Source organism: Trachemys scripta, chromosome 10 (genome assembly GCF_013100865.1).
Source record: "Trachemys scripta elegans isolate TJP31775 chromosome 10, CAS_Tse_1.0, whole genome shotgun sequence".
Classification (NCBI taxonomy): Eukaryota; Metazoa; Chordata; order Testudines; family Emydidae; genus Trachemys; species Trachemys scripta.
This window is the reverse complement of record NC_048307.1, coordinates 51,164,453-51,182,886: the sequence shown is the minus strand read 5'-3', so window position 1 is coordinate 51,182,886 and position 18,434 is coordinate 51,164,453. Positions and strand designations below refer to the sequence as shown.

The 18,434-nt window shown below is 42.5% G+C and overlaps 1 protein-coding gene across 6 annotated transcripts in view; it reads right to left on the bottom strand.

Moving 5' to 3' along the window:
• ACSBG1 (acyl-CoA synthetase bubblegum family member 1) overlaps window positions 1-18,434 on the bottom strand; it is a 79,074-nt gene that overhangs the window by 45,895 nt on the left and 14,745 nt on the right. For 3 of the 6 annotated variants that reach the window (XM_034783369.1, XM_034783371.1, XM_034783370.1), the window contains exon 2: window positions 13,240-13,322. In XM_034783369.1, the coding sequence (XP_034639260.1) occupies window positions 13,240-13,322 (83 nt within the window). Of the gene's footprint in view, window positions 1-13,239; window positions 13,323-15,213; window positions 15,453-17,725; window positions 17,819-18,434 lie in introns of those variants that run through there. The other 3 variants (XM_034783365.1, XM_034783367.1, XM_034783368.1) reach the window with 2 other exon arrangements.

Sequence of the window (18,434 nt, the reverse complement as noted above, 5' to 3'; positions counted from 1 at the left end):
TTTAGTCACTGTACCTTTTAATTTCTGTTTAACTAACCCCCTCATTTTTGCATAGTTCCCCTTTTTGAAATTAAATGCCACAGTGTTGGGCTGTTGAGGTGTTCTTCCCACCATAGGGATGTTGAATGCTATTGTATTATGGTCACTATTTCCAAGCAGTCCTGTTATAGTTACCTCTTGGACCAGCTCCTGCGCTCCACTCAGGACTAAATCTAGAGTTGCCTCTCCCCTTGTGGGTTCCCGTACCAGCTGCTCCAAGAAGCAGTCATTTAAAGTATCGAGAAGTTTTGACTCTGCATTTCATCCTGAGGTGACATGTTCCCAGTCTATATGGATAATTGAAATCCCCCACGATTACTGAGTTCTTAATTTTGATAGCCTCTCTAATTTCCCTTAGCATTTCATCATCACTATCACCGTCCTGGTCAGGTGGTCAATAATAGATCCCTAATGTTATATTCTTATTAGAGCATGAAATTACTATCCATAGAGATTCTATGGAACATGTGAATTCACTTAAGATTTTTATTTCATTTGATTCTACATTTTCTTTCACATATAGTGCCATTCCCTCCCCCGCACAACCTGTTCTGTCCTTCCGATATATTTTGTACCCCAGAATGATTGTGTCCCATTGATTGTCCTCAGTCCACCAGGTTTCTGTGATACCTATTATATCAATATCCTCCTTTATCACGAGGCACTCTAGTTCACCCATCTTATTATTTAGACTTCTAGCATTTGTGTACAAGCACTTTAAAAACTTGTCACTGTTTATTTGTCTGCCCTTTTCTGATGTGTCCGATTCTTTATATGAACGTCCTGCCATGAGTGCAGGGGACTAGACTAGATGACTTTTCGAGGTCCCTTCCAGTCCTATGATTCTATGAAAAGAGCACACAGTATTCAAGAAGTAGGAGTACCATGGATTTATATAGTGGCATTATGATATTTTCTGTTTTATCATCTATCCCTTTCCTAATGGTTCCTAATATTCCGTTAGATTTTTTTATTGCTGCACCACATTGAGTGGATGTTTTCAGAGAACTATCCACAATGACAATAACAGAGGAGGAGATGGAGTATTGGTTGATCACAGGATGACTATGAGCCACCAATGTGATATGGCCATGGAAAAAGCTAATGCGGTCTTGGGATGCATCAGGCAAGGTATTTCCAGTAGAGATAAGGAGGTGTTAGTACCATTATACAAGGCACTGGTGAGACCTTATCTGGAATACTGGGTGCAGTTCTGGTACCCCATGTTTAAGAAGGATGAATTCAAACTGGAACAGGTACAGAGAAGGGCTACTAGGATGATCCGAGGAATGGAAAACCTGTCTTATGAAAGGAGACTCAAAGAGCTTGGCTTGTTTAGCCTAACCAAAAGAAGGCTGAGGGGAGATATGATTCCTCTCTATAAGTATATCAGAGGAATAAATATCAGGGAGGGAAAGGAATTATTTAAGCTCAGTACCAATGTGGACACAAGAACAAATGGATATAAACTGGCCATCAGGAAGTTTAGACTTGAAATTAGATGAAGGTTTCTAACCATCAGAGGAGTGAAGTTCTTGAACAGCCTTCCAAGGGGAGCAGTGGGGGAAAAAGACATATCTGGCTTCAAGACTAAGCTTGATAAGTTTATGAAGGGGATGATATGATGGGATAGCCTAATTTAGCAATTAATTGGTCTTTGACTATTAGCGGTAAATATGCCCAATGGCCTGTGATGGAATGTTAGATGGGGTGGGATCTGAGTTACTACAGAGAATTCTTTCCTGGGTATCTGGCTGGTGAGTCTTGCCCACACTAGCTGATCCCCATATTTGGGATCGGGAAGGAATTTTCCTGCAGGGCAGATTGGCAGAGGCCCTGGGGTTTTTTCGCCTTCCTCTGCAGCATGGGGCACGGGTCACTTGCTGGAGGATTCTCTGCACCTTGAAGTCTTTAAACCACAATTTGAAGACTTCAATAGCTCAGACATAAGGGTTTGATACAGGAGTGGGTGGGTGAGATTTTGTGGCCTGCGTTGTGCAGGAGGTCAGACTAGACGATCATAATGGTCCCTTCTGACCTTAAAGTCTATGATTCTATGACTCTAAGATCTCTTTCTTGAGTGGTAACAGATAGTTTAGAGCCCATCGTTTTGTATGTATAGTTGGGATTATGTTTTCCAGTGTGCATTACTTTGCATTTATCCCTTTGTAACTCTTTGCAGTCTGCTTTGGATTTAACTATCTTCAGTAATTTTGTATTGTCTGCAAATTTTGCCACTTCTTTGTTTGCCCCTTTTTCCAGATCATTTATGAATATGTTGAATAGCACTGGCCCCAGTACTGGTCCCTGGGGGACACCACTATTTATCTCTCTCCATTTTGAAAACTGACCATTTATTCCTACCCTTTGTTTCCTTTTAATCTGTTACTGATGTATGAGAGGACCTTCCCTCTTAACCCATAGCTGCTTACTTTGCTTAAGAGCCTTTGGCAAAGGACCTTGTCAAAGGCATTCTGAAAATCCAAGTACACTATTTCCAATGGATCACCCTTGTCCACACGTTTGTTGACCCCCTCAAAGAATTCTAATGTATTGGTGAGGCATGATTTCCCTTTACAAAAGCCGTGTTGACTCTTCCCCAACAAATTGTGTTTATCTGTGTGTCTGATAATTCTGTTCTTTACTATAGTTTCAACCAATTTGCCTGGTTCTGAAATTAGGTTTATCGTAATTACCAGGATCACCTCTGGAGCCTTTTTAAAAAATTGGCATCACATTAGCTATCCACCAGTTATGTGGTACAGAGTCTGATTTAAATGATAGGTTACATACCACAGCTAGTAGTTCTGCAATTTTATATTTGAGTTCCTTCAGAACTCTTGAGTGAATACCATCTGGTCTTAGTGACTTATTACTGTTTAATTTATCAATTTATTCCCAAGCCTCCTCTACTGACACCTCAGTCTAGGACAGTTCCTCAGATCTGTCACCTAAAAAGAATGGCTCAGGTGTGGGAATCTCCCTCACAGTCTCTGCAGTGAAGACCAATGCAAATAATTCATTTAGCTTCTCCGCAATGGCCTAATCTTCCTTGAATGCTCCTTTAGCACCTTGATCATCCAGTAGCCCCACGGATTGTTTGGTAGGTTTCCTGGTTCTGATGTACTTAAAAAAATGTTGCTGTTAGTTTTTGAGTCTTTAGCTTCAAATTCTTTTTTGGCCTGCCAAATTATACTTTTACACTTGACTTGCCAGAGTTTATGCACCTTGCTACTTTCTTCTGTAGGATTTAACTTACAGTTTTTAAAGGATGCCTTTTTGTCTCTAACCACTTATTTTGCTTTGTTATTTAATGATGGTGGCACTTTTTTGTCCTCTTACTATGTTTTTTAATTTGGGGTATACATTTAAATTGAGTCTCTACTATGGTGTTTTTAAAAAGTTTCCATGCAGCTTGCAGGCATTTCACTTTTGGGACTTTACCTTTTAATTTCTGTTTAACTAGCTTCCTCATTTTTGTGTAATTCCACTTTCTGAAGTTAAATTCTACTGTGGTGGGCTTCTTTGGTGTCCCTCCTCTCCATAAGGATATTAAATTTAATTATATTATGGTCATTATTACCAAGTGGTTCAGCTATATTCACCTCTTGAACCAGATCCTGTGCTTCACTTAGGACTAAATCAAGAATTGCCTCTCCCCTTGTGGGTTCCAGGACTAGCTACTCCACGAAGCAGTCATTTATGGTGTCAAGAAACTTCATCTATGCATCCCATCCTGAGGTGACATGTATCCAGTCAATATGGGGATAGTTGAAATCCCCCATTATTATGAGTTTTTTATTTTTATAGCCTCTCCAATCTCCTAGAGCATTTCACAATTGCCATCACCATCCTGGTCAGGTGGTGGGTAGTATATTCCTACTTCTATATTCTTATTATTCAAGCATGAGAATTTTTATCCAGAGAGATTTAATGGTACCGTTTGATTCATTGAAGATTTTTATTCTATTTGATTCTATGCTTTCTTTCACATAGAGTGCCACTCCCACACCAGCACGACCTACTCTGTCATTGCTATATATTTTGTATCCTGGTATTACCATGTCCCATTGCTTATCATCATTCCACCAAGTTTCTGTGGTGCCTATTATATTAATATACTCACTCATTTTACTGTTTCCTTGTGTCTCTCTCTCTATCTCAAGTCCTTAGCTAACTATTACATGGTACTAATCTCTAACAAAGGGAGCTCATATATCTAGTTTTTAGAGTAGGGGAAGGACATCTGTGTTCTATTCCCAGTTCTGTCACAGACACACTGTATGACCTTCAAGTATCAGAGGGGTAGCCGTGTTAGTCTGAATCTGTAAAAAGCAACAGAGGGTCCTTTAAGACTAATAGAAGTATTGCAGCATAAGCTATCGTGGATGAATACCCACTTCATCCTTGAGCTAGTTGTTTAACCTCTATGTGCCTTAGTTTCCCCATCTGTAAACCGAGGATAATAATCCTTACACCTCAGAGATGTTGAAATGTAATTAATTAAAGCTTGTAATGTGCTTTGAGATCACTGGGTAAAAGGCATCAGAAACATTGAAATTAGTAATCAAAATGAAGATTGATGTCAAAAATTTCAACTGTCATGAAAAATGGAAAATCAAGGAGAATAATGACCAATACTATCCCCAAGTTACACCTACCACAGGCTATAATAAAATAAAAAATATGAATATATCATCTAGTGGTTATAGTGTGTCTGGACTCATAGGTTCTCTTTCAGCTCTGCCAACTAACTCACTGTGTGACCTTCAGGGCTGGCTCCAGGCACCAGCCCACCAAGCATGTGCTTGGGGCGGCGCCTGGAGGGGGGCGGCACGGCGGGGCGCTCCGGCCCGAGAGCTGGGCTGCGACTTGGCTCACCGCCCTCCCTGCGGTGCTCTGGACGGTCGGGGAGAGCAGGGCCCCGGCCGGGCTCGCCGGTTGGGGAGAGCAGGGCCCTGGCCGGGCTCGCCACCCTCCCCCCCGGTGCTCCGGTCGGTCGGGGAGAGCAGAGATCCGCGGCAAGCTCGCCGCCCTCCCCCTAGTGCTCTGGCCACCGGGGGCTCTCCGCCCTCCCCGCGGTGCTCTGGCCGCTGGGGAGAGCGGAGAGCCCTGGCCGGGCTCTCCACCCTGCTCCCGGCGCTCTGGCCGCTGAGGAGAGCAGAGAGTCCCGGCCAGGCTCTCCACCCTGCTCCCGGCGCTCTGGCCGCAGGAAGAGCGGAGAGCCCCGGCCGGGCTCACCGCCCTCCCCCGGCGCTCCGGCCACCTGGGGCTCTCTGCCCTCCCCCGGCACTCTGGCCGGTCGGGGATTGCGGACCCGCAGCCGGGCTCGGCACCCTTCCCTGCCGCGCTGGGGGGGGGGAGCGGCGGCGGGTGGCTTTTTTGCCCTCGGCGGCAAAAAAGCCAGAGACGGCCCTGGTGACCTTGGGTTTAATCTCTTTGTGGTTTGGTATATCTGCAGAATGAGGATAATATTTTTTGCCTACCTCAAAAATGCTTTGACATCTTCAAAGCATGGATGCACAATAGAAGTACAAAATAGTATCATAAGGTTGTCCCTTACAGCCCAGAAATGTTCGTCCTCAATTATTCATTTACATTTTGTGCTGTCACTCTTGCAAAGTCTATTGTTGCCTGAGACATAATTGTGAATCTGTGCTCTGGCAATGTTTATTTTCAGTCTGATGTAATAAGTTAGTGCAAAAAACAATGCATATTATCCGCTGTACAAATATCAACAGAATAGGAAGTATTATTCAAAGAGAAGACTGGAAATTCAAATTAACATTACTTTGAATAAACAACAAGACTCCAGTAGATTTGTGCCCCCACACTTCACTTGGGACGCTCTTTCCAGAGAGGGCTATGACACAGCTCTATGAAGCAATGTTCTGAAGACTAACTCAAAAGCAGAAGGAAGTAGGCAATAGAGAGTCACTTATAGCACAATTCCAATGTCCCCTGTTCAACTCTGTCAAACTCTTTTTAAAGCATCCAGCACTATTAGACATTTTATGGGTATTCATTACAAAACCAATTATTTAAAAATTGGGTGGGGAGTCCTCCATTACATCTTGCTGTAGAAGTGCCATAATCTGGAAAGTGCCTCTATTCCTGGAGTCACTGAATCATAAAATGGTGTCAATCATTGCTGATACCTGCTAAAGATTAAGCATGATTTGCAGAATGCGTAAACTCTTCGTGACTTCCAACATGATACCCATGCTCTTTGAATGGATTGGATGACACATAAAATCTAAGAGCATCTTGACATCCTGCAAGGGCAGAACAATTCTGACCCAGGAAACTTCAGGAAGCAGTTAACTTGATGAAACATCTGCTCAAGTTGGACATTCTAAATCAATAGACGCTCTTGTACTATATACTCGAACCATCAGGGAGAACACTGAAAGGTACAACCTCATGTCTATGTTGACAAGATGCAAGACTCAGGGTTTCTTCTCCACCAGTCATAATCTTTATTGCCAGTTTAATTCATTTCTCCTATCTGTTGGAGTTGGCCACTTAGGAAGTTGTTGATTATGCAATTATGGGTCTCCTGCTGCTACATATCACAAGCATATAGGAGAAAGAACAACTATACTGTGTTCTGGTTTTCAAGCAGGTGAAGAAGAGCTGGACTTCTGGAGCAGATTGATTCCTTGTTGGAAGAAAAAACAGGCAATACAGAGCCAGAATATGTTTTTTCTAATCTATTGTATTCACAGAGATCTTTAAGGGAAGAGAACATGTTAGCAACACTTCTAGATCCGTGTCTCAAAAGAATAATCCAAATTTCTACCCACTGCAGACATGGTATGTAGCTCAACAGTTCTCCAAAAACAAGTGTTAAATGTCACATTACACTCTTTATTGTCCACACCAACTAAAATGTACTTCAGAACATTACTGGGACTCATTTTGCTCTTACTTGTACAAGTTTTACACTGGCTTTGGTGTGGCTACTTCTGATTCACACCAGCATAACTGAGAACAGAATCAGGCTCACTGAGATTAGGCTGAGTCACTGCAGTGCTATGACATATTCTAAGGCCCAGGGACTGGAAACCAGATCTGCGGAGCCTGCGGTAGCTAATATTTCCACAGTGCCACCAAGAGGCCATGGTCAGGGAGCATTGTGGAGAGTAGGTGCTGCAGGAAATACCACCTATGCGACCCAGAGTGACTGTATCTTGCTGCCTTCTGATTGGCCAAGTGCCTCTACTAAACCCCAGGAGTTGCCCCAGGAAGTTGTCTGGGTAATCACACAGACCTTGGCCTGCTGCAACACCAGACTTTGCCTTGTTGCCTGATCTCTGACTCCAGCCTGACTTCAACCCTGATTCCTGTCTTTTGAGTCTAACCTGATACTACCTCTGATCTCCAGCCATAAGTGACTGGTAACTGCTGATTGGGGGCGGGGGACACAATGGCAGAACCTCCCTCCCCTTGCCACGGTCAACTTCCTGGTGACTGCCAAGGTACTCTTCACCAACACCCTCTTGACCCTGGCACCCCGCTGACCATAGCATCTTTGGTGATTGCCCACCCTTAAGACCAGCCCTGCCAGGGTTGGCCTTAGGGAAAATGGCACCCTGAGAGAACTTGTATTTTGGTGCCCTGGCCCCAGCTGCCTCCCCCAAACCTCCATCCATCCCCCCCCATCGTCCCTGGCCCTTGCTGCCTTTGCCCATCCCCCAATCATCCCTGGCCCCCCAATGCCTCCCTGGGCTCCCCACCCACCTCCCCATTGCCCCAGCCCCTGCTGCCTCTCCCAGACTCCCACCCATTGCCCCTGGCCCCTGCTACCTCCCTGGGCTCCCCACCCCACCCCTAGCTCCCCCGGGCCCTACTGCCAACCCTCTCCCATTGCCCCAAGTGACTCCCTGAGCTCCCTTCCGTGCACTCCAAGCAGGCTAGTCCAGACACATACTCAAGCAGGTAACTGTAGCTGCACGCTTCCCCGTGCCCCCTCTGGCGGAGAGCTGTGCTGTCAGTCCAGTCTTGCTTCCCTGCTCTGGGCGACAAATAGTAGGGTTCAGCAGGAGTGCTCGTGGCTGGTGCCTTTCCCAGGCACGTCCCTTTAGCATTGCTCAGCCCAACTCCCATCCTGGCAGAAATCTGGGGTGCATGTGACCCCATGTGTCGCCTATGCCAGTCTCTGACCAGGCCTGACTCTGACCCTGAGTCTTGTTTATGGGACCTGACCTTGCAATTCCTCCAACTCTGGCCTGGTGACTCCTGTTCCTGGTGGGTAGGCCTCAGGCCATTTGTGACCACTAGACATGACTGCCTACATCCCGGTCCCTTACACATGTATACAGGATAGCTGTGTGAACTTGAATACCCTTTCAGTGTCTATAATGTGACTGCCTGGAGAAAAAGAATAACTGAAAATAGTTCTGCATCCTGGAAATAAACCAAAGGATTCTAAAGGAGCTGATTATTCCATTTCCTAGATGGCTTTGTAAGAGCAGCAGCAAATGAAAACAACTTTTCTGCTCTCACATAGCAGAGGCACGTGGTGACATAGAAAGAGCCTGGGAAGGAACTACTGGCTAACAGCTGAATGAGATGATTATTCATTTTCAGAAAAGCAAAATAAGTACCACGCATAGTTGAAGAACTACTATGCATTGTCTGAAGATCAAATTGTATTAGAGGTATAGACGGGTGATGAACTCAGAGCACTAACTGAAACCAATGTGGAACTAAAAAACGACTCTTTCATATTGTTTTTTTTTTTAAATGCACTATGACGTAGCAAATTGTATATGTAGATACGTTGAGCCCATCAGCAAAGTAAATGACCTTTTCATCTCAAAGGGGTTAGCACATTCCTTGGTGCAGCAGATGGAAAGGTTTTTGTGCCCTCTTCTTGCAGCTCTGATTGCTCCTGCCCCCTTTGGCACTTTCCTGCGTCACTTTTTCCCTACTGAAGCATGACACTGATTAAGATGACTTGTCTGGATTCTGGGGACAGCTGGCTGAATCATTCACTGCATATTAGAGCTGGTCAGAATTTTTTTTCCCCTGAGGAAGGATTTCCACCCCCAAAATAATGAGAACCAAAATATTTTGATTCAGATATGCCACTGCGGTGCCTTATAGGAACTGCAGTTTGGGTGCCTCATGTTCCCCCCCTCCCCCATTCTCCTCTATGGGCTGAGCTCCCTGGTTGGATTAAATTTCCTGGGATGTACCCTGGTCTCTCCCTCTGGTGGGGAGGCAGTGATTCATGGAAGCCTGATCCCAGAGGCGAATGGGAGACATAAGGCAAATTAACTGCAGCTCTCGAGGCACCACAGTGGCAGATCCAAATACAAATATTTCAGTTTTCAGACAGTTGGTTTTTCAACAAAAAAAATAATAATTTTCCATGGAAAGCAGATACTTTTTTATGAAAAATTTTGTTTAGCTGAAAACCAAGTTCTCCAGTGAAAAACAGTTTCAATAAAACAAATTTGAACAGCCCTCTAAATTATGTTTTTTCTGACCACAAATACTATATCCCCATGCACATGCTTGTCAATTTGTGAAATGCCTTTAAGATTAAAAGCACTGCATATATAATAGTACTTTGTACATTTATATAGGTGTGTAAAGATTCGATTTTTATCCATAAATGTTAACAAACATCATTTCACCCTACACACACAAACCAATGACAAAATATTTCCATCAATGATCACTGAAATTTACAGATAGGCAAAGTAAGAAATTATGCTTGAGAACATATTAGAGTCCGATTTAAGGCTATTTATTTTGTCTATTTTGACATGTGATGTTGATAATTTGTATTGTAATGGTTATAAAGCTTTAACTTTTCAAATGCAACATCTGTCATTAAATAATTGTCTGACTCTTCCCCCGCCCTTAGTTCCTGCAACTATGAAAATTTAAAAATAGAAAAAATGCTTAAAAAAAACATTGATATTTCTATTGAAATTACAGTAGAACATCAGAGTTACGAACTGACTGGTCAACCATACACCTTATTTGGAAGTGGTAGTACACAATCAGCCAGCAGAGACAAAAAAAACAAAATACAGTACAGTACTGTCTTAAACATAAACTACTAAAAAAATAAAGGGAAAGTAGCATTTTTCTTTTGCATAGAAAAGGTTCAGAGCTGTATTGAGTCAATGTTCAGTTGTAAACTTTTGAAAGAACAACCATAACGTTTTGTTCAGAGTTATGAACAACCTCCATTCCCAAGGTTCTACTGTATAAAAGAATACAAATCTAATTCTGCCAAGCCCATATTTACAGCAGCTTTCATCCAAGGATCTCAGAGCATGTTACAAGCTTTAATTAAGTTGGACTCATAACACACCTGTGGAGTAAGAATTATCCCCATTTTATGGTAAGGGAAACTGAGGCCTGAGAGAGCAGTCAGAACAGGATTGGGCTGTTAAAGTCAACACACGTTTTGGCATTGACTTGAATAGGAGCAGTATTTGGCCCAGTGGGACTGGTTCAGCTTCAAACAGGAAATCTGTGATGGAGCTGGCATTAGAACTGAATTATTTTTACTCCCAGAACTGAGACTTAACCAAGAGACCATCCATTCTCCTCTAATATGGTTTGATCAACAAAACCATAAACCCCCCTACAACAAAGTATGAGGCTTAACAAGCTGGCAAAGTGTTATTTCCCTGGTTTAAATTTCTCTTAAGACCGTTTTACTAACTGTGGCCCTCATGAAAGAATACTCTGTTCTGTACTCACCAGCCCTTATACTTCCCTTAAGTTGCTGCTTGTCTCTGCACCATTCCTTTTAGCCCCTACTGCTATCTTATCAATCCTCTGTTTATAAGCCTGTAGCCTGGAAAATTAAACAGAGGTTTTTCTAGCCTCCAAAAGCAAATATATTTAACAAACAGCAGACATCATTTTCAATTAGGCTAAAAGTATGAAAATATTTCAGCATGTGAAATCTCCTTATATCTATTCCTGTGGGGGAAAATGCAGCATTAGCAAATTATAATAGAATGCATTGTTCACTGACTGCAGTGAACTACTAAGGCAAAGGTTGTCTATAAGCATTGAAATAAAGAAATCCCTTACAGAATATCTCATTTGGACTCTGCCATTAAGTAGCCCAGTGGTTTTCAAACTTTTTGTATTGGTGACTCCTTTTACTCAGTAAGCCTCTGTGTGTGACACCTCCCGCCCTTATAAATTAAAAATGTGGGGAGGGTAATTCAATTTAATAAGGGCTTGGGGCTATCAGCCCCACAGAGCTGACAGCTCGCGACCCCACTGTAATCACCTTGCGACTCATGAGGGGTCACGACCCCCAGTTTGAGAACCTCTGTAGCCCTACGAAAAAAGGGGAATTGGGAAGGGATGCAAATAAGTTAAAAACAAATCTTATAATATTACATTAGTCAAGTTGGATGGCTTCTTACAATTAAGACAAATTTTAACTGGATCTTGGTCCCACTCTGAGGTAAATCAGTAGTAACTCCACTAAAGTCAATTATGTTGCACCAATGTAAAACTGGCATTCATGAGAGGAGAATCAGGCCAATTATGTTAGAATTGGACCCCATTCTCATTCCACTTACATAAGTTTTAAGCCAGTAAGCAACTCTCACTGACTTCAGTGGTTACTTGGATTTACATCGGTTCAGTGGATATCAAAATCTGGGCCTCGCCCCATAGCCTGTGGGATTGTGTAGACAAGATGGAATGGATCTGTTGGCTCAGCAATAAAAAATGAATCCATCTTTTAAACAGCAGTTTTATCCCTCAAGGTTATAGTTTCACTGTCCACTGATTACAACAAGAGAAAAACTCACAAAAGTGTTCTACTAGAAAACAGACAGGATTCCCTCCTACTGTCTAGGTATACAGCCTAGTCCTAGACCATAACAACTGGGTGTGGTACTCTCCCTTCTTAAAGGCTTTCTTCTCTTACCATGTGACTGTCATAGTTTTTTCCTATATAACTTCTGAGAACATTCTTGAGCATTCAGTCCCCAACCTTGCCTTGTGACTCAGCACTTGTACTTGTGTATGATCTCAAAGCATGAAGTTTGTTATCTGTCAAACAGAAAGTTAACATGGACTCTGGACCCTGCTACAGGTTCATTGACACAAATGGCAGAACAAAGCTAACAAAAACTTACATAAGACCCTGATTCAGCAAGGTATTTGGACAGCTTGTGCTTAAAGTAGGGTGACCAGATGTCCCGATTTTATAGGGACAGTCCCGATATTTGGGGCTGTCTCTTATATAGGTGCCTATTACCCCCCACCCGCTGTCCCGATTTTTCACATTTCCTGTCTGGTCACCCTAGCTTAAAGTCAGGCGCATGCCAAGTACTTGGCTAAATCAGAGCCTTAGTAACTATCTATACATGTAATCTGTGTCCCAAAAGGTCCCATCAAATACTTCTGAACTCTGAACATTGGACAATTAGCGATCACATTTGACTATTCTGGTTTGTAATTGGCTTTACAGAATGAATCTGCCAGCTGTCCATGCCTTTGTTAAATAAAAATCCTTTTGTGTGAGCTTAGAATGGCTTCTGTAGCTAAAAATCTGCATATAAGATTGCTGTGGAGCATTGCCATTTCTTCATCTTTTCAGCCTAATGTTATTGCCTAACACACACAATCCTATAAGGTTCCCTATTATTTCAAAACTTGTGAACAGGCTGCAGTGGTAAAGCTAACAGGGGATCCCTGTGAGATTCTGCCTACAATTAGATTAGTTTTTTTCACTTTTATGTAGTAATTCTCTCCAAACCAGATGAAGGCCACTCTAGAGCCTGGTGAAATTGGTCTGATCACATGGGTTTACACAAACCTTCCAGCAGTTTTGAGTCATCCTGATTTACCACAGTTCAAGTTTTATTTTCATTCTTCATCACTCCCCCATCCCATCAGCCATGCACGTCACACCCAGCCTTGAACTTTATTCAATACAATTTACAAGAATACACAAAGGCCAAATGAACACACTAGAGATTACTAGAAAAGGATCCCTCAACCAGATCTTAAATATGGAGCAGCTACCACTACCCATAATATGCTACTAATGCAAATTTCTCTCTCAATTCAGGTTTCTTTCCCTATTTAATAAATCATGCAGAATATCATGACTTCTCCAGTCCCTACTATCACTGGAACAACTGAAACAAGCTGCAATGACCCAAGTTTTCAAACAAATATCCTTTATTTGCTTACCTGGGGGTTCTTTGCCTTTTTCTTGGATCTTCTCAGAATAAGTCAGTGATTCTTTTGAGATGTTCTGTTTATCTGTCAGTGTTCTAAGACAGAAGACACAGTTATAAAAAAGTTATCTATAGAGTACCTTTAAAAATCAGCTACTACATACTACAAAACGGAGAGATTATATGGCTCCTGGGAATGGAGAGCCTTTTCGCCTCTTGGTCACTAGTTCTAATATGACCACATTAGTGACTGAAAGCATTTCCTATCTGATGGCTGATATTCTCATTTCACATGGTGTAGATTATAAAATCTCAGTCCAAATCTACAGAATAAAGTTAATATCACCAAATACATCATCACACTGGGCACTAATTGACATGTTGTCGGCAGTCCCGGACATGAATTGTATGAGTATAAATTGTGAGCATGTTGGCAATACAGTATGTGGAAGATTTCACTGTTGATATCTGTACTATACCTGTTAAAGGGATTAAAAACAAGGGGAAGAGACTCTTAGTTCCAAGTACTATTAATCTAGCACCTGTTACAAACAATAAAAAAAAGTTGTCAAAGCACCAGAATCTTTATCACAAGGATGAAATTTACCCCTCCACAGAAGTTTGTTGCAGAGTTGCAAACAACGTATACTCGCCTTTGCACACACGTAAAACCAATGGCCACCAGAACAAAAACCAACTGGCTACTTCAAGTATTTAGGGTTCATTTGAGCCTTTAAGACCCTGCTCCAGGAGGCCTGTGACTGACTCAGGCACAATGAGACTGATCCTCCATTGCCTCACACTTGTGTAGTCCTTGATGCTTGTGCCAGGTGGATGCACAATGCTATAGAATCAGAATTCTCCCCTCATTATACCAGTGATGGCATCGTAAATGAGTGGAGGCTTTGAATTTGGGAGCTTTTTATGCCCACGTTACACAGGTGTAAATGATGGCACAAGCTGCAAGCACAAGCTGCAAGCCCATTGCATCACACTTGGAGAAGTTGCAGTATCTGCTCTCCTGTGTGCCTAGCCAGATCTGCTGGCTGGCGTAGTTGGTATAGTGCAGTACTTTGTAAAAATTGATGTCAGCAACAATGCTCATATTTATAGTTAAAAAAAAAACACCCCACAGACAATCCAAATTGGGAGCAAAAATCTTTGGTGTCCAATGATTCATGAACATTACTAAAATGGTTTTAGAAACATTAGAATAATGCCAGTAAGTATTACTTTTCTCCTAATGCCAGATATTCCAAGCAGCAGTGCAGGATTCCCATCTCTTTCTCACCACTGAGAAAGAGCTTACGTAGTAGCTAAACCTCAGCAGCCTGCAGGGTCTTGTAGTGAGTCAGTGTGGCTCCCTGGAGCCCCGGAGAGGGAAGAGCCCATCCGGAGGTCAGAGTGGGCGGAGCCAGGGAGCACTGAGCCCGCCCCTCAGAGGGTCAGACCCGGAAGCATAAAGGCTGGCCCTCAGAACTCAATCAGGCCCCAGCCGCCGAAGAGACCAGACATCCCCAGCCTAGCTCGGGAGCGGGAAACCTCGGTGACCCAGGGCGGCCGCCAAGAGCCGCCGGGCCTGCCCTGCGCCCACTACCCTGAGGAGCCACCGGGCTTGCCCTACGCCCACTACCTCGAGGAGTTGCCGGAGTTGCCGAACGATGCCTGGCTGGACGAACCCATGGTCCAGGACCCCCCCGAGGCCAACACCAGCCCCCAGGTAGGCCCAGAGCGGGAGAGTGGAAGTAGCCCGGGGGCAGCTGACCCCAGTCTAGCTGCAGTATTACCGGAGCCTATGTCAGTGTGTTGCAGCCAGGATCCCCACTGACTACGCAGCGGGCCTTCTGCCGCTGCTAGGGCCCCGGGCTGGGACGCAGTGGAATGGGACGGCCTGCGCACCCCCCTGCCACCCAGCCCTGACTGAGGGCCTGAGCGCCTGTCCCAGTGTTTGTTGCCCCACCATGACTGAGGGCCTGGGCTGAAATACCTTTTACTGTTGCTCAGCCCCGACTGAGGGTCTGAGCCCGGACATAACGTTGGTGTCCGCCCGAAGCTAGGGTTGGGCTTATCGTGCCTCTCAGGACAGCAAGGACCGCTGGGGAAACCCTGCCGCCAGACAGAGTGCCCAGCCCCAGTGGGTAGTGAGTCAGTGTGGCTCCCCGTCGCCCTGGAGAGGGTCGAGCCCTGGCAAACTCTTGTACAGGTCTCCATGAGCAGAACTCTGAATGGTCAATGAGTGGAGCCTTTAGAACAGCATTTCTCAATAACAACAAAAAAAGACAAGAATGTGCAAAGCACCTTATTTGTTTAGGTCCAGTGAAGACTAAAGACAACTGTATATTATTTTTATTATTGAGTCTACAAAAAAATACCCTAAATAAATAAATTGTAATGATTTGGACATGTATATGTATGTATATTTATTTGTTTTTCCTAAAGTTAATTAAGATTTTTAGGAAAAATTGTCAGAGCTGCCACCAGCAAGAGTTGGTGGCTGCACTTTGAGGCCACCAAAAATTTTGTTGTGAGAACCCCTGCTTTAGAAGTGACTGACTGCACAATGCAATACATTACAGAGAATTTTTAATAGCTTTGTGTATTTCCGATTTTATTAATATTTCAAATTCTGAACTGTGTTACTAAGAATCTCTTAACCCTACTCCATTCTCACCCTCTGGACAGATCCACCAGGAGAGGACTGAAGGAAACGCAGGCTAGTTTTTTAAAGGAGTTGCAAAAACCCATTCCTCTGTATTCACACACCCACATCCATGAGCCCTGAAAGCAGTATGCACTGTACAGGCTTAGCTACTCCCTCCACCACTGCAGGAGTACTGGAAGCACTCTCCACCCCACACGACATAATTTTGTTTTAAAAGTCAAATGAACAACAACAACAAAAAACACCCAACAATGCATGAGTGAATTTCAGATACCCTTGTCATGTAGCACAGAGCCAGTGTTCAGTCCTACTGTTCACTGCCTATCTCAGTGACTAATATCGTTTATGTTGATAATCATACTTTATAATACAATGAACAACCATATGATAATCTTGGAAATCATTTTTACTATTTTTTTATCATTCACAATGAGGTAGCATTTAAATACTTCAACCAGGATGGGCCCCACTGTACAAACATATAAATGAAAGTTCCTATCTTGGAAAGTTTATCATTTAAATGACAAGCTATAACACGTGGATGAGACAAAGAAGTGGACCAAGATGTGATGTGAGAGACAGGTTAAGAAATATAATAGAATGTGTCCAATTCTTTGCCTGTCAGTAATAGTGATCACAGCTCACTTCCTCCTTAGCCATTATCAGTTTGCAGTTTTCTATATGTACACAGGAGAGATGAGTTTTAAGGAGGGACTTTGAGGATAAGGAAGTGGCTTTATTAATTTTTTATTGACTGGGAGTTTTTCTCCCACTCTTAAAGGGCAACATGTGAGAAAGCATGAAAGGACTTGTATTGGTATCATCAGCTACACAAGGTGGGAGATCCTATGATAAGGTCAGATATGTATGGTAGGACTAGATTGTGGAAGGCTTTGAAAGTAGAGATAACAGGTTATATTCGATGCAGTGGAAGAGGAGGAGTCCATGGAGGGACTTAAAGAAAGGGGGGAGGAGGTTACATATACTTCCATTTTGTGGATGATATGAATATTTAGAAATTTGGTTTTATCCCTGTAAAGAAGAAAAACCAAAAGTTTCAAAATTCTTCCCAAAAAGAAATGGAACCCCTGCTCTGGGGCAGTCTGCATGGTGGGCTGCTTCAAAGTCTAAGATCCTAGAGGCAGGTTTTCCATCAGAACCATGTCTGGGTTCTGTGGGAACTCTGTCAAAATAGAACTGTCTTCACAAAATATTTTTATTACAATGAACCGGAAAATTACAACAAAAAATATTTTGTCAGAATTTTTCCAGCCAACTCTAGTTACATAAACAGAGTGATGGACCAGGAAGATGACTGTAGCAATTTAAACATATGTATTTAAAAACTAAGAATAAGTAATAAACTATTTTTAAAATATGTATAGTACCATAATTTCAAAACATCTAAAATATATTGCTGACAGTTCTTTTGTTAGCACATTTTAACAAAATATTTTAAGTTTAAAAATGTTGCTCAATAAAATTTCTTTTATATTTAAATATATTTTGAATACTAAGATCTTTTAAACCATATTTATTTTACATCAAGAAACAAAATTTAAACAAACAAAAACTAAGTCTTAGTAAAAAGGTAACTGAATGTTACAAATGTTCCTCATTATTGCATAAACCAATAGCAAAAACCATTCAGAAAACACAGATCTGAGTAGCAGGATATCAGAAATACAAGGCTAAAAGGAAATTAGATTAAGAATCAAGAATCAGGTGTTCATTAGAATAGAGAAGAGGTTGTAATGTAGCTCCTAGGTCTGTACATCTTGTAGTTTACTCCAGACCTCCAAACCAAATGTGAAAAATGATCCTCTTTGTAAATTACCTTCTTAGTATATTTATTCCTTTCGGCTGCAATGTGTTCAAAATGATATTTCGAACATTCACAATTCCAGCAAGTAGAAGTCTTTTCCGGAACCTAAGATTAATGTCAAAGCAATAGATATTAGAATGTCAATAGCTTTGGGGGGGCTGGAACCACAGATGCTAGGTAGCACTGCAGATTTCAGCTACAGAATTTGGATACCCAAATCATTTTCCTCATCTGTGGACCCCTAAGTAATTAAACACCTACCTTGTGCCAAGAGCTTCTGGATGTAGGTGCTAAACAGTGACTTTCTGCTTAACTTTGTGGCAAAATAGTATGTTGTACCTATTCAATGCCTCATTTCAACTTCTGTTTCAATTCTAGTTAAGATTCATAACAAACGTCATTCTCAGGGATCTTAAGTGTGGGAAGCCCTTTTTTGGGGCTGGTCACTTTTTGTTCCTGCCTGTTTAATACAAGACACTGTCCAGATTTACAGTATTTTCTCTAGATGATTCTTATTATACTAGACGTGTCAATCAACAACTATTGTCCAGATCCTTGGGCCGGCTCCTCCATCACCTCAGCATGCAAACCTCCCTTGTCTTTGTGAGGAGCTGCATGCATCTACAGGACAGAGGAGTGCTAAGTTAAGTAGCTCAATAAACTTAATCCAGTTGCTCTCCCTTTTTGGATAGTCCTAATTTGAGTGTTTTTCTATTCTGAA